Genomic DNA, 14,914 nt, shown 5'->3' with positions numbered 1-14,914 from the left:
TCAGGTGTATTCAAGGGTTCTTTATTGAGTTTCTCAGGCTCTTGGGGTCCCTGGGGGCGACTTTCGCCAGGGACTACTCGTTTTCCGAGCGGGCGTCAGAGGCGGCCGCTGGAGGAGTAGGGGCTCGGACGGCGTTAATGCGTACGGCGGCCTTAGGGATAGGGACGCCGGCGGCCTTGCGGGCTTCGTTCAAGGCGGTGAGGACTTCGGGGTAGCGGCCCATTGAAGTGAGCTTGTCCATGTCCTTGCAGGGCGCGTCGTCGGAGTTAGACTTGTGGCCTGCACGGGTGCACTTGAAGCAGCGTTCCAATTCAGCTAGGACCTGGGTCTCCATGACAGTGCGCTCCCTGTAGGGTTTGTTGATAATAAATTGGTTGGCTCCGCTGCCTTTGGGCTGCGCGTTGTCGGCGTTGCGATTGCGGTTGCGGTTATTGCCGCCGCCGCCGCCACGACCGCTACCTCCACTATTACCCTTGCTAGGGTTGTGAGAGGGCTGGAGGGCGGAGTGAAGTTGTTCGAGGTGTCGGAGCTTGTGGCTGAACTTGGCAAAGTCCTTGGTGAAGGTGTCGTCGCTCATGAGGTGCTCCGCTCGGCTGCGCCACTGGTCTGGCAACTTCTTGTAGGCTTGCAGAGTCTTTTCCTCGTCGTCCCATTTCAAGGGAGCGACGCCGGCTTTGAAGCGGGCCAGGTAGGAGGTGATAGTCTCACCAGGCTTCATGAAGCCTTCCTTTTCGTAGAAGTTGTGGGCATCTAGGCGGGTATTCAAACGGCCGTAGCAGGCGTCGAGGATATCCCACGCTTCTTGTGCAGTATGGAACTCGTCTCCTTCGACAAACCATCCGCTCGAGATATTATCCCAGGCTACGCCGGTGGTTTTCATGCGGATGTAGTCTAGTTGCTCCTCCTCGTTGTTGGCGAAAGGGTACGGATGGGCACGGAACCAGCTCTGCATGTCGAGTTTCCATTTCTGGTAGGTAGAGGCCTTTGTGCCTGTAGGGCCCTCAAAGACCGCGGGTTCAGGTTGTTTAGATCGTCGCTGCGTTGTGGCGGGCAGCGGAGCGTCAGGGCTAAGTTTGGTAGCTGAGCGGTGGCGGCGTACGCTAACGGGTCCATCTGATTCGTCAGAGATGGAGTCATGCGGTTTGCCGCGTAGAGATGGGCGCGCGGTGCTAGCATAGGCTTTAAGCTTTTCTTTGGTTTCGCCGTGCGCGGTAGACTCTTGGTTAAGGGCGGTCTTGTACTCCTCCTTGCGCTGGAGGTAGCGTTCGGCTCGTCGCTCAGCGGTGTCGAGTTTCGACTGGAGGTCTTGGTTGGCTACGTGGAGGCTGCCTCTCACCTCTTGAAGCTGGTTTGTAAGGAACTTTACCTGCTTTTCGGAGTTGAGTTTGGCGACGCGCTCGTCGATGAGGTCTTCCTGAGCGTCCGTCAGGCGCTCTTGAAGATTGGCGAGGTCGTTATGTAGGGTGTGGACGGTGTCAAAGCAGAACTGGTAGAGTTTCTCTCCAGCTTCCGTGGTTGAGCCTTTAACAAAAGCTTCGTCAAGTTCTCCTACTAGCCTGGGCTCGCCGTTGGCGTCGTACTCATAGGCGGCTAGAGTTGGCTGACTGCCTTGAGGCAAGTCAGTTTTGGGGATTACGTAGCCAATGACTTTGCGGACGGGCTTTGAGGTAGTCCCCTCTGTGCGTGGCGTAGGCGAGGGTAGCGGGTCCCATGTAGGCGGAGAGAGGGCGTAGCTAGTATGGTTGCCGTCTTCTGTTTGGTACGTAAAGGGGTTATCAGTGCGCTGGGCGTCCGACCGCTGTCGGAGAGCGGGGTACTGAAAGCCTGCGCGGCCGCGGGTTGTAGTGACGTTAGGCGGGGACGGTTGAAAGGAGTCGCTAGAGTCTTGAGCGTCTACGACAGGTGATAACGGGCGCGATGGTACTAGATGGTGGATTTGGGTAATGTCGGCCTCGTCGTTATCTGAGTCGGCGTCATAGCCCTGCTGCTCTAGCTGCTCGTTTCCGAAGGCGCCAGGTACAGCTGGGTTGCTGATTTGGCGTAAGTTGGCGGACCCGGTAGCGCGTGGCAAGGCGCTGCTGCGGGCGGTGGAAGCCACGGTAGGTCTAGCGAAAGACCTCGCGCTCTTACCGGGGCTGATCGTTGCACCGGCGGTAGGGTTGGCGTCGCTGCCCGAGGCGTCTCCCACATGGGGCGCGTCGGCGGCATTGCCGTCTGGGAACTGGGTGGACATGGCGTTGGTCTACCGTGTCGCGGGAACTGTGGGGATCTGCAACTAGCCGCACGCGCTGGGTTGCTATTAGAGCGCTGTTAGAGCGCTGTCAGAGCGCAGTTAAGGCGCTGTCAGGTTAGGAGCAACTGGCCAAGGACGCCAGGTTGCTGTCAGAGGCGTTTAATGGACTGCAAAAACGTGTTAGGGTCTCACAGGATCAGATATTTAAAACTGTGTTGAATTACAAAGTTTTTGCAGTACCGAGTTTCTAAGAAACTTCGGTAGAATTAAATACATGTGTGGGGCAGCGGGGCCTCGGCACCCGAGGCGCCGGCGTGGTCCGTGCTCAGAACACCAAGGTTCCAAACCATGACACCATGATCGAGAGAGCTCTTAAGCTCCGTAACGCAATTGATTTGTTCTTTCTCCACTATAATTATAGTGGTGAAGGATACGATATCTCACAGGACGCTATTACTCAGCGCGATTGGACTGATTTGGAGCACTTCTTTAACATCTTAAAGCCGTTTAAAGATCTGACCAAACGCATGGAAGGCCGGGCCAATAAAGCTGGCCTTGAAGGATCACATGGCTCACTCTATGAGACACTCGAGTCACTTGACGTTCTCTTTAAGAAGCTCCAAGAGGCCGGAAAGTTCGCAGACGATCACCCCGAGCAGGTTTCGGAATACTATTCCTGTGCTATTGATACTGCCCGCCTCAAGCTTGAAGAATACTACGGCCTTACGGACGCTACGCCAGCCTACCGATGCGCTGTCGCCCTCCATCCTGCGAATAAATTTACCTATTTCGATATCGAATGGCAGCATGAGAAGAAATGGATCACTGAGGCGAAGCGGGTGGTGCATGATGAGTATGTACAATACGAGGAAGCAGCTGCGGAAGCAGAGATAGCAGAAGCAACACAAGAGGAGGATAATGAGGTTAGTACTGATAGCGATACGACGCTTGATCTTCTCCAGCAAGCTCGTAAGCGTCGCCAGCGGGTCGCCGCTAGTACGGCGTCTACGCGAGGAAAGAAGCGCGCAAGAGTCACCTCTGACCTTGATCAATTTATATCTAGGACTAATAAGGCTGATGGAGATGTTGAAGACCCTCTAGAGTGGTGGGTTCGCCATGCACCTGACTATCCTGTGCTCTCTAAGATGGCGTTTGATCTGTTTAGTTGTCCTGCAATGAGTAGACTCCGCAACAATCAATTCAATCCGGTCACTCTCCTAGACCCACTTACCTATCTAGGTAGGGCTTAAACTCCTATAGGTAACTACTAGGCTTAAAGCGGTAATCAATCAATCCAATCTGAACCTTCTAGGACCCACTTAATTGATTGTTGCGGACTGTGGCAATGAGTGCTGAGTGTGAGAGGATATTCTCTCAGACGAAGAAGGTCATCACGGATGAACGAAATCGGCTCGATTCGGGGACTGTAGCGGCAATTGAGTGTCAAAAGCACCTTCTTCGAACTAGTATGCTCCTGTAGATTAGTATAGATATCAAATCGGGAAATTCTATCGAGTAATGTCAACCAACCAAGCAAAGTAAGGGCTTCTCGTCAACCAACCAAGCAAGGTAAAGGACTCTTGTCAGTCAAGTCAAGTAAGAGGGCGATTTTTGGTTTACTTGGTTGATGGACACACTGGGCGATGTACAGTGATCTCCTTCACGACTGGAGATTTGAAAGAGCAGAATACATGAACGCGAAGCGTAGAGAAGGCGAACTTCTCATGGAAATCAGCCGTACGATCGCGACCCGCCATCTCTACCTAATTAACGGAAAGGATGAGATTTACGATCGACTGATCGCGCTTAAGCAGCAGCTTGCACCGACAGCAGCTTGCACCGACAGCAGCTTGCACCGACAGCAGCTGTACGCAGCAGAGAGCTAGTAACTAAGTACCGCGCTCTGCAAGAGAAGCCTCGAGGCCGCAACCTCGAACAATGGCTTGACGATTGGATTCAAATTACAAACCAATGCAGGGAGGCAGACCTTCCTGAGACGACAGGCTATCGAGCCTAAGATGACTTTCTAACAATTGTCCGAACAATCGCACCAGAGTGGGCTGGATCAGCGCACTAAGACCTAATCTTAAAAGAGACCACCGGAAGGATAAATGAGATTCAATCGCTAGCGGACTATGTCGCACAATTTAGGATGTATCATCGACGAACTAGTCTTTCTACGGCCTCACTCGGGACATTCGCGAGTCTACGTATCGCGGAAAAACAGAGTCCGAATTAGGAAGAGGAACGACCATCAAGTGAAGGCTGTCGGCCGGGCAAGCCAGTCTCCATGCATTCACTTCTCACCAGTTAGCTCTCCTCTTATAGGACTAGCTCCTTCTGCTTAAGGGCTAGCCTCCTCTAGGCAGCACCCCGCACCATATAGCTAGCACTTCGCGGTTCTCAATACAACAACGATTTCGCCCACTCAGTTCCCCAATAAAGGCTATCAGAGGACACCAAGATGTATCTGCGGAGGCAAACACTAGTACAAGGACTGCTAGTATCTCGTTCCGAATCATCTGAAAAGACCGAAGAACTTCCGACCTAATAAGGATGCAGAAGCTAGGGTGGCTGAAGCCTTAAAAAGCCCAGCACAAGCAAAAAGAATTAAGAAATACCTTGCCTAAGATGACACAACGATTGAAAAGGCAAATGAACCACTAAAGCTTGATGATGGGAAAGAGTCAGGCACGGCTAGTCAGAGTTTTGCTGCTCACACCTCATTCTCCGTTACATACATGGGCAAATCGTTTTTAAATCGTTTTGGCAAACCTTAAAACGTTAACGCGTTTAAGCAAAAATCCTTATAACGTTAAAGTGTTTAACGATATAAACTGTTGAGAATACAGTCCGTAAGTGACTTGGTGGTATCAAGCGGAGGAGTAGTCACATGATTGGTGACACGTGCAGGTGGGTCCTAGCGGGGAGCTTGGACGCAGCTGCACGCAACACGGATCTACGAACGTGTGAATAGCTCCTTAGTCAATACAATACGAGTCGTACCACCACTACCGTTGTGCCTTAGAGAGCGCTCTTGTCAGATAGCAGGCGTGTCGAGCCGAAAGTGCCGACACCGCTAGCTAATAATGGGTTAGCGTCTTAGCAGAACAAAACTCTCAGCGCGCACCTTAGAACAGAGAACAATACAATCAATCATGAACATCCATCACTTTTGTGCAATATCTCATCTAATCTGACAATTAAGAGTCTCACTGCCTCTATAACGAGCAACGAACACGCAATAATGGCGACAAACCAGAGCCAGAGGGACGCAACAGTCATCCTCACCGACTCGAGCAAATGGATCCCCTGGTACCGCCAAATCAAGATGCAATGCGAAGCCCTAGAGATCTGGGACATTGTAGATCCAGCGGGCAACACTCAGCCTCGTACAAAGCCGACCGAACCTCTCCCTCCACTCGTATCCGACTATGAACCAGCCGCTGCTCTGAGAAATACATCATCAGCTCCATCCTCCTCTACACGAACCGCGAGAGCCAATGCCCGAGCGCCTACACAAGATACAGTTGACATAGTCAACCCTGCTGTTCAAACTCCAGCCATACCAGCTCGATACTCAGAACTCTCAGCGGAGGGGAAGGAGGCATACGATGGGACTCAAGGGAATTCAAGATGGTTTTTGAATCATACAAAATACGCGAACGAAACTATCGAGACGAACGCACAAACATTGCGGCAATGATCAGACACCTGAATGCAACAGTTAGCCCACACCTTCAAGTGAGCTGCTTTGAGGAACATGGAACTCTCCGCACCTGGATCACAAACCTCCAGGTAGCAGTTGGAGTAGACCTCGACGATGAGATCAGAAGGGTACGAGAGAGGTACCACGATTCCTTGAGACCTATGAGAAGCCCGCAAAATTGGGAATCATGGCTCAGCGAATACGACCAAGCTGCAACTCGCGCCGAAGCCCTAAAGATAGGGGACGTGATACAAAGCAAGCTGGTTGTGGACGACTTCCTAAAAGCAGTCTCTAAGATTGCCCCAGCATGGATGGCAACATTCACTGGAGCGGGAAGCGACCGGAACAATATAGAAAGAAGGCAGATGATGAAACTCTTCCGCGAACACATGAGCCTAGCTCACCCAACACGAGGCAAATCAAGAAGTGCCTTTATGACGGGTGAAGCAGCCTACGCGGCGAGCGGTGAATCCGACTCGAACACACAGGGGGACGCCTCAAGTGTGCAAATTAGAGCGCCATCTACCAACCCTAGCCAGGGAAACCAAAGGCAAACAAACAAACGCAAAATGAATGCACCTGGCAACAAGTCCAAGCAGTTCCAGAAAAGGAATACAGCAGAAGCTGGCGACATATGTCCTGCTTGTGAACAACGCCATGACATCAGTAGCTGCTACTATGTCAACCCAACTTTGGAGACCCCAGATTGGTTCAAACCGAACAAACACATCACAAAGCTGGTACAGTACAAACTTCAGCATGATGCAGACTTACAAAGAATAATACAGGAAACAAACCTGGAAACGAAGCGACCACGCCTAACTACGGCATCACGATCAATTACACCCTACATTAAGACATCACAAACACCGGACTCAGTCACTGATTGACTAGATGGACGCGAGATCTCGAGGCTGGACGAGGGCATGATGAAAGCGGCATTCAATGCGAGCAATCAAGGATACCCATTAAAGGATGCATTCATCCTGGATTCTGGCTCGACGACGCACATCTGCAACAACCTCTCAAGGCTCGAAGAGGTACGCCCGCCTGCGATGGGAGATTACATTTGGGCTGGCAACTCAAGGGTTTGGATACAAGGATACGGAGCAGTCAAGGTGACGGCAGAGAGGGCTCAGGGCAAACAAATTCTACACCTGAGCAATGTTGCCTGGTGCCCAGACTTCCTCTGCAGCCTCGTATCATTCAGGCTGCTCCGAAGACAAGGTATATGGTGGGACAATCGAGAAGACCCGACAAGCCTACGACGATGGGATGGTTCAACCATTGCCACCTTATCGGAACACTATGGGCAATGGGTTATCGAGCCACCTACTACATCAACTTCAGCCTTTCATGTGCGTATGAATCGAGCCAAACGATCACCACAAAAGGCTACTGCCATATTATGGCACAAACGACTCGGACATCCCGGGCCGTCCGCGATCGAGCACCTCGTGCAGCAATCTGAGGGGGTGAGGATCAAGGGCATCACTACCGTGGAGTGTGACGCCTGCGGCAGGTCAAAATCGAAACGACAAATACGCAGGACGCCCAGACTGAACGACGAAGGGCCAGGTGAAAGGGTAGCCATCGACTTCCATGAGTATGAGGACGGCAGTTTCACCAAGGAGAAGAGCCAAATGCTGGTCACTTGCCGACGGTCCCGATACACATGGGACTTCTACTTCAAGGACAACAGACCGGCTCGCTCAATCATTCGCCTCCTAGGCCTCTTCGTCCAGTTCATGAAGAAACAATTCAACATCACAGTCAAAGTCATCGAGACTGACAACGAGATCGTTACCGTCAAACAAGAGGTCGAAAAATGGTGCACGTCCCTATCAATCAAACTCGAGCCCTCCGCTCCAGATACTCAAGCTCAAAACGGAGGAGCCGAGCGCTCAGGGGGTGTTATAAAAGAAAAGGCACGCGCAATTCGACTGGATGCAAACCTTCCATGGGAACTCTGGCCAGAAACTACCAGAGCGGCGGTATACCTATACAATCGAACGCCAAATTACCCAAACAATTGGAAGACACCATACGAAATATTCTTTACACGCGCAGCTGCCATCAACGGCATAGTCACCGGACCTCGAAAACCAAATCAAGCTCACCTAAAAGCATATGGGTGTAAGGCTTTCGCAATGACAGACGACACCCACAGAGGAAAGTCCAGGCTACAGAGACTAGATCCGAAGGCCTGGATTGGATACCTAGTGGGATACCAGTCAACGAACATTTACCGCATATGGATCCCATCCATGGCAAAGGTAATCGGCACTCGCGACGTAGTGTTTGACGAAGACACAATCTTCAACGGCAAGACTGAGGACCTGATGGACAATCTCATGCACAACACCCTAGAGGAAATCGCAACTTGGGTGAGAACAGTCGAACTCCCAGGTACTCAGAGCCAACAACCAGAAACCGAGACGTTCTACGAGGACGATACGACGCAGGAAGAGAGCCCGCGCACTCAGAAAACCAGATACCACCAAGGAAGGAAGGTGGTAGAGGCATATCTAACCCCGCCACCAACTCCTCCACCTGTGGCCTTGCTAGTTCAAGGAGAGGTGAACAACGAGGATATGACGAACATGTCCAACCAATCAACATCAATGACCAGTCCATGGGCAGCCGCATTCATGGCCGGCACCGAATCAGGACACATTGGTCAACACGAAGGAAAGCCAATCGATAAGGCTCAGGTGAAGAGACTGCTATCCAAGGGAATCAAGCCCCATCGCAACCAGCTACCGCCACTCCCAACAGCATACTCAAAGCTAGAAGACCATCCACTATACGAAATGTTCAAGGAAGCAGAAAAGACACACCTTCAGAGTCACCAACAAATGAAGTCATGGACTGAGGTCCAAGCATCACCAGTCAAACGAGCAGGGCACCAGATTCTAGACTGTATGCAAGATTGGTGGTAAGGGGAGATCAACAACGCAACATAACCTCCCAAGACACATATGCAGCAACATTGGCAGGACGCTCATTCAGAATGCTCATGGCAATCGCCGCCAAATACGATCTTGAGCTGAAGCAATACGACGTCACTAATGCTTTTGTGCATGCTGCAATCGACAGAGAAATATACATGAGGATGCCAAAAGGATATCAGAAGCCTGGCACTCTACTCAAAGTGCAAAAGGCACTCTACGGGCTCCGGATCTCACCATCACTGTGGCAGAAAGAATTCACCGCAACTCTTGCTTCGATAGGGTTTCAACAAATACCACAGGAGCCATGCTGCATGATCAAGGACGGAGTTATCATCTTCTTCTATGTGGACGATATCATCGTTGCGTACCATTCAAAGCAAGAATCAGAGGCAATGAAGGCCATAAACCGGATCCAAGAAAAATACGCTTGTACGGGAGGAGACGACTTACAGTGGTTTCTCGGCGTAGAGGTCATGCGCAATCGCAAGCAGAAGACCATACAGCTATCTCAAGCTGCATACGTCGACAAAATCAGTCAACTCATCAACCACCAAAATGTAAGGCATGATACGCCAATGTCAGGCATCGAACTCCGACCACGAAAAGGACTCGCAGCACCAGCTGAAGTCAGCAAGTACCAACGCAAGATTGGATCTCTGCTGTTCGCAGCAGTCACCACAAGACCCGACATCGCCTTCGCAACATCGCGCCTCGCTCGGTTCCTAGTCAATCCAAGCATAGAACATCAAGAGGCAGCGGACCGCGTACTACTCTACCTAAGAAAGACAATGAACCTAGCTCTGGAGCTAGGCACAGGTGAAGGTCTTCAAGTAGCAAGTGACGCATCATTTGCAGACAACACCCTGGACAGGAAGAGCCAGACTCCGCAACAATCAATCGGATCGGCATGATTGATTCCTATCTAGGTTAAAGGCTGCCTAATAAAGTAACTCTTTAACCTATATAGGAATCAATCATGTCGATCGATTGATTGTTGCGGAGTCTGGGAAGAGCTCACAAGGCTACGCCATTAAGCTGTTTGGCGGCCTCATCTCCTGGAGAGCAAGCAAGCAGGATACCGTTACTACTTCAACCACGGAAGCAGAATTACTTGCTCTTTCCCAGGTGGCCAAGGAGGCCATATTCACGTCGCGACTGCTGAGGGAGCTTCGGGTAACTCTGAGCGATCCAACAATCACAATCAAATGCGACAACCAACAGACCATCCGACTAGTCACAGATAGACTCCGCAACAATCAATTCAATCCGGTCACTCTCCTAGACCCACTTACCTATCTAGGTAGGGCTTAAACTCCTATAGGTAACTACTAGGCTTAAAGCGGTAATCAATCAATCCAATCTGAACCTTCTAGGACCCACTTAATTGATTGTTGCGGACTGTGGTCACAGAGGACGTAGCCAAACTTCAAACAAAACTTCGGCACGTTGATATACACAATCACTGGCTACGACAAGAGGTTACCCGAAAGGTGATCAAGGTAGAGTATGTGCCGTCTGACAACATGATCGCAGACGGGTTCACAAAGCCACTGCCAGCCAATAAATGGGCCAGGTTCCTTGATCAACTGGGACTCGTCGAGCGCGAAGAAGCCCCGCTCAGAGAGATTGAGCTTAAGGAGGTGCAAGAGCAACTGGAAGGCCTCATTATGTAGGATCGATCAACCAGTTTATGCAGCTTGCAATATGCCTTCCAAGCTGAGGGGGTGTGTCAGATAGCAGGCGTGTCGAGCCGAAAGTGCCGACACCGCTAGCTAATAATGGGTTAGCGTCTTAGCAGAACAAAACTCTCAGCGCGCACCTTAGAACAGAGAACAATACAATCAATCATGAACATCCATCACTTTTGTGCAATATCTCATCTAATCTGACAACTAGGTTATATCTATTCTAGAATCTCCTCTTGTCAGATATTCACTCTCGTCTGGAATACTGATGAAATAGGTAAAAATGGTGATGATATTGATGATTGATTGTGTTTCGGTTCTGTCTACGGTTGTGGGCACACCTGGGGGGTGCCAAGCCTTCCTGTGATCCGATTGGCTCTTATAGATGCCGGGTCGCGCTAGTCTGACCCAGCGTCTGTACGCTCTTGTCAGATAATAGCACTGTTGAAGATGAGAGCGTACAGACGCTGGGTTAGACTAGCGCGACCTGGCATCTGTGAGAGCCAATCGGATCACAGGAAGGCTTGGCACCCCCCAGGTGTGCCCACAACCGTAGACAGAACCAACACACAATCAATCATCAACATCATCACCATTATTACCTATTTCATCAGTATTCCAGATGAGAGTGAATATCTGACAAGGGTAGCGCTGCTGTTGCTCTAATTAGCACTACTATTTAAGAGAGCTATAACATGGTTGGCAAGCGAGCGGCCCACGCAAGCGAGCGGCCCACCCCACCAACTTTTGCAACTTCAAAGCGATACATCTCAACAACGCGATAATATTATTGCTAGATAGTAATACAGTAGATTACTCTATATTAATAGTATTAGTGTTGCATGTGCGTGAGTTGTGCCCAGTCTCCTTGCACCTGGTGCAGCGCCTTTGAGCCCGCTGGCTGACGCCTGATCGTGCTCCTCCTTGACGCTCTTCATGAGCAATCTGCTGGTCAGCCTCATTTTGAGCCAGTATATCCTCTCCAGCTCCTTTTGTAAGTACTCCATGCTTCTGTATATGCTTTTTAGAGCGCCGCCTACGCGCTGACGCTGCGCTGTTGGCTTTCTCAAGACTAGAGATCCGATCCCGCATTAGCTCAGAAGAGAGCATCATCACCTCAGCGCCTTTCTTTAGCTGGTCAATTGCTATAATAATTGAAGCTGGTGATGAGCTCTTGTGCTGGCGCACGCGCTCACGTATGAGGCTTGACTGAGCCTCAAGCTCACGCGCGTTGCTCGGCGTTTGAGCTACCCAGGGAGCCTCTGGTAGAGCTGCTGGAGGAGTAGGTGTACGCAGCTGTACATCTACCTTTGATAGAACAGCCTCTGGTTGTAAAGGAACAAGGCCTGCGCCGCGGAAGGCTGAGCAGATGTTGGCTGGTGTGAATGCTCTATCAAACGCTATCTTGAATGCTGGCAGAAACTCTAGCTTAGTGATGTGGTTGATGTGGTTGCGCATGAGGCTCTCCACCTCACGGCTGTACGCGCGCTTCAATGGCGAGAAGCAGCCAACATCAAGTGGCTGGAGTAGGTGAGATGAGTGAGGAGGCATACAGAGCGTATGGATATTGTTCTCCTTGCAGAGCTCCTGGAACTCTAGAGATTGGTGGCTCTTATGGCCATCAATAATCAGACTTTCCAAAAAGCAAGTTGACTTGGATTACTTGCTTGACTTGCTTGGTTTAAACCAAGCAAGCAAGTCAAGTAAGAGCTGGGCAGCTAAGCAAGCAAGTCAAGTCAAGATACTTTGCTTGCTTGGCTTACTTGGTTTACTTGGTTGTTTTAGCGTTACTGTGATGAGGGTGCTAAAACTGCTGTACGGTAGATGTCGCGATGGTTTTGAAGTGTTGCAGTTGCCTCGGTTGAGTCCCAAACAGGCTAAGCGGCTATCAAATAACGTTAGCCTTAGTCTAGCGCATTGCTCCAATCTCGACGTACGCCTGTCTAGAAGCCTATCGCAATGCAGTATCCCCTATAGCAACGCGTTTTCCAGTGATTTATACTGCCCTGATACCCCCAATATGGCCAAACGTCGCCTACCACAAACTTCTGCTCGGAGCAAACGTACGAAAGTAGCCGCTGCCACCAACAACGTCGCCTCAACTCCTGAGGCTTCACCTGAGCCTGCATCTAAGCCTGCATCTAAGCCTAGACCTCAGCGTCGATCACCTCGCAAAACCCTAGCTGCCGCAAGCCAGGCTAACGCCTCGCCGCCAATACCTACCTTCGAGTTGCAGTTCTTAGAGTCGCAGGCGGAGGCTGAGATTGTCGCGCCCACCGAGGGCAGCCGAGCTGGCACGGTGGCTACAACTGAGGCTGGAGAGGGTGGTCAGGATGAGACAAACAGCGCACTAGTTGAGAACTTTGACGGCATTGACTGGGCACGTTTACCTGATTTTATCAAGCCATTGGCGCGTTCTAAGCGCCCAAAAAGTTGGATCTTTCAGTATGGCTACCGCGTTGTTGAGCGCCATGCTACATCTCGAATCTGGTTTGTGTGCAAGTACTGCCATGTACACAAAACTATCGACGCTGGCCGTGGTGGTTTGTTTAACATTACTCAGGCTACAACCTCAGCAGCCACCCATCTCAGCCAACCAAAGCCTGGCCACAACCTTACGAAAGATGGCCCAAAGTTAGCGCAGAGAGCTCGAGGCCAGCTGTCGTTGCGGCAAGCTTTTGACGCTGGTTTAGACGTACAACAAAACACTGCTAACGCGTTTGGAAACTTCGACGTAGAGGGCTTTCGAACAGCCACTGTCATGTGGCTTGTTAACCGAAACCACCCGCTCAGCGAACTTACGACGCCTGATTTTAGAGAGATGATGAGATTTGCCAACCCAGAGGCAGAGGCAGCGTTGTGGGTAAGTAATACCAGCGTTTCTACCTTTGTGATGAGGTTGTTCCGGTCTATACGACCGCAAGTTATCGACACCCTGTCAGGCTCAGTAAGCAAAATACACGTAAGCTTTGATGGCTGGACAACAAAGGGTGGTAAACGTGGCTTCTTTGGAGTAGTCGCTCACTTTGCCGACGCAGCTGGAATAATACGAGACTTACCAATCGATCTGCCTGAGCTCGCTGGCGCCCACACCGGTGAGGCTATTGCCAAAGCTATCTCGACGACGCTCTCAGCATACGGAATAACAAGCGACCGATTAGGCTATTTTGTACTCGACAACGCTACCAACAACGACACTGCGATCGCCGCGCTCGCGCGCGAGTACGAATTTGAGTCCGCTCACCGGCGCCTCCGCTGCAGTTGTCACACGCTTAACCTCATCGGCCAGGCTATTATATTTGGCACCAACAAAGACGCCTACGGCAACACTCAAGAGCAGTACAATACCGAGGAGCAGTATATGCGAGAGTGGCGGAAAGATGGCCCTATTGGAGTGCTAGTTGACGTCATCAACTATATCAAAACGCCGCAACAGTACGAGCTTTTTCGTGGCTACCAGCGCCTTGCCAACAACAACCTGCCTGCTGAAGGGCGTCTCAAAGTACTCGAGCCAGTCAAGCCTGTCGTCACTCGCTGGAACTCATACTATGCTGCTTTTGAGCGCGCTACCAAGCTTCAAGCCGCGTATAACTTGTACGCTGAGCATCATATCAATAGGGTTATCCTTGAAGATGCGCACGCTGCGCAGCGGAATAATAAGCGGCCCGACGCCCCAAACTGGATGAGATCAACTGGGCTCCGAGCTGCTGACTGGGCGGTGATTGCAGAGTACCAGGACTGCTTAGAGCCGCTCAAGTACGCCACAAAACGCCTCGAGGGACGCTCTAAGGATGGCAAATACGGCGCAATCTATGAGGTTATACCCGTTTTTGAGTACGTACTCAGCAAGCTTGAGGCCCGGGCGCGCCCGTTCGAGCACGTCGACTTCAACGCTCATGCCGAGGCTCCAGAGGATCACCTCAACGTCAACCTCCGCGCCGCGTGGAGCAAAGCCAACGACTACTACAACAAGCTCGACGACTCGCCCGCTTACTACGCCGCTGTTTGCCTACACCCGTACTACAAGAACTACTGCGATGTGGCGTGGGCAGACAAAGCTGATTGGCTTACTAGTGCCAACGCGTCGTTCCAACAGCTTTGGGCGGCATACAAACCTCAACGAGCACGCCAGCGGTATACAACTGCGCCGAGTAGCAACAACATAGACGAGGCAATTATTGCTATACTTAGCCGCAACAATGACCGAGAGGCCAGTGATCGGAATGGTCTGGTCTGGTCTGGTCTGAGGGTACAGACCAGACCAGACCAGGTGCTTACATAAGGACCGGTCCGACCAGACCGGTCCGACCAACAAGACCGCCAAGAATGAGGC

The 14,914-nt window shown here is 51.2% G+C and overlaps 7 protein-coding genes across 7 annotated transcripts; 4 read left to right on the top strand and 3 right to left on the bottom strand.

The window, feature by feature from the left end:
* Positions 1 to 73: 73 nt before the first annotated feature.
* On the bottom strand, positions 74 to 334 carry PtrM4_073280 (uncharacterized protein; the record flags this gene model as incomplete). Its single annotated transcript, XM_066106027.1, has 1 exon — positions 74 to 334. The coding sequence occupies one exon, from the start codon at positions 332 to 334 to the stop codon at positions 74 to 76; it is 261 nt and encodes an 86-aa protein (XP_065964654.1).
* A 239-nt stretch (positions 335 to 573) lies between these two features.
* On the bottom strand, positions 574 to 2,233 carry PtrM4_073270 (Myosin-tail-1 multi-domain protein; the record flags this gene model as incomplete). Its single annotated transcript, XM_066106026.1, has 2 exons — positions 574 to 606; positions 668 to 2,233. The coding sequence occupies 2 exons, from the start codon at positions 2,231 to 2,233 to the stop codon at positions 574 to 576; spliced, it is 1,599 nt and encodes a 532-aa protein (XP_065964653.1).
* A 356-nt stretch (positions 2,234 to 2,589) lies between these two features.
* Positions 2,590 to 3,334, top strand: PtrM4_073260 (uncharacterized protein; the record flags this gene model as incomplete). The annotated part of the gene is made up of 2 exons (XM_066106025.1): positions 2,590 to 3,229; positions 3,297 to 3,334. 2 exons carry the CDS (start codon positions 2,590 to 2,592, stop codon positions 3,332 to 3,334), a joined length of 678 nt encoding a protein of 225 aa, XP_065964652.1.
* A 2,146-nt stretch (positions 3,335 to 5,480) lies between these two features.
* Positions 5,481 to 6,832, top strand: PtrM4_073250 (uncharacterized protein; the record flags this gene model as incomplete). The annotated part of the gene is made up of 2 exons (XM_066106024.1): positions 5,481 to 5,872; positions 5,965 to 6,832. The coding sequence occupies 2 exons, from the start codon at positions 5,481 to 5,483 to the stop codon at positions 6,830 to 6,832; spliced, it is 1,260 nt and encodes a 419-aa protein (XP_065964651.1).
* Positions 6,833 to 6,871: 39 nt separating this feature from the next.
* On the top strand, positions 6,872 to 10,569 carry PtrM4_073240 (RVT-2 domain containing protein; the record flags this gene model as incomplete). Its single annotated transcript, XM_066106023.1, has 4 exons — positions 6,872 to 8,864; positions 8,918 to 9,712; positions 9,864 to 10,196; positions 10,307 to 10,569. The coding sequence occupies 4 exons, from the start codon at positions 6,872 to 6,874 to the stop codon at positions 10,567 to 10,569; spliced, it is 3,384 nt and encodes a 1,127-aa protein (XP_065964650.1).
* Positions 10,570 to 11,394: 825 nt separating this feature from the next.
* On the bottom strand, positions 11,395 to 12,132 carry PtrM4_073230 (uncharacterized protein; the record flags this gene model as incomplete). Its single annotated transcript, XM_066106022.1, has 1 exon — positions 11,395 to 12,132. One exon carries the CDS (start codon positions 12,130 to 12,132, stop codon positions 11,395 to 11,397), a length of 738 nt encoding a protein of 245 aa, XP_065964649.1.
* Positions 12,133 to 12,601: 469 nt separating this feature from the next.
* Positions 12,602 to 14,828, top strand: PtrM4_073220 (Dimer-Tnp-hAT domain containing protein; the record flags this gene model as incomplete). The annotated part of the gene is made up of 3 exons (XM_066106021.1): positions 12,602 to 12,644; positions 12,765 to 14,732; positions 14,773 to 14,828. 3 exons carry the CDS (start codon positions 12,602 to 12,604, stop codon positions 14,826 to 14,828), a joined length of 2,067 nt encoding a protein of 688 aa, XP_065964648.1.
* Between the last annotated feature and the right edge of the window lie 86 nt (positions 14,829 to 14,914).

This window comes from Pyrenophora tritici-repentis, chromosome 2 (assembly GCF_003171515.1).
Source record: "Pyrenophora tritici-repentis strain M4 chromosome 2, whole genome shotgun sequence".
NCBI classification, from domain to species: Eukaryota; Fungi; Ascomycota; class Dothideomycetes; order Pleosporales; family Pleosporaceae; genus Pyrenophora; species Pyrenophora tritici-repentis.
This window is presented reverse-complemented; position numbering and strand designations above follow the sequence as displayed.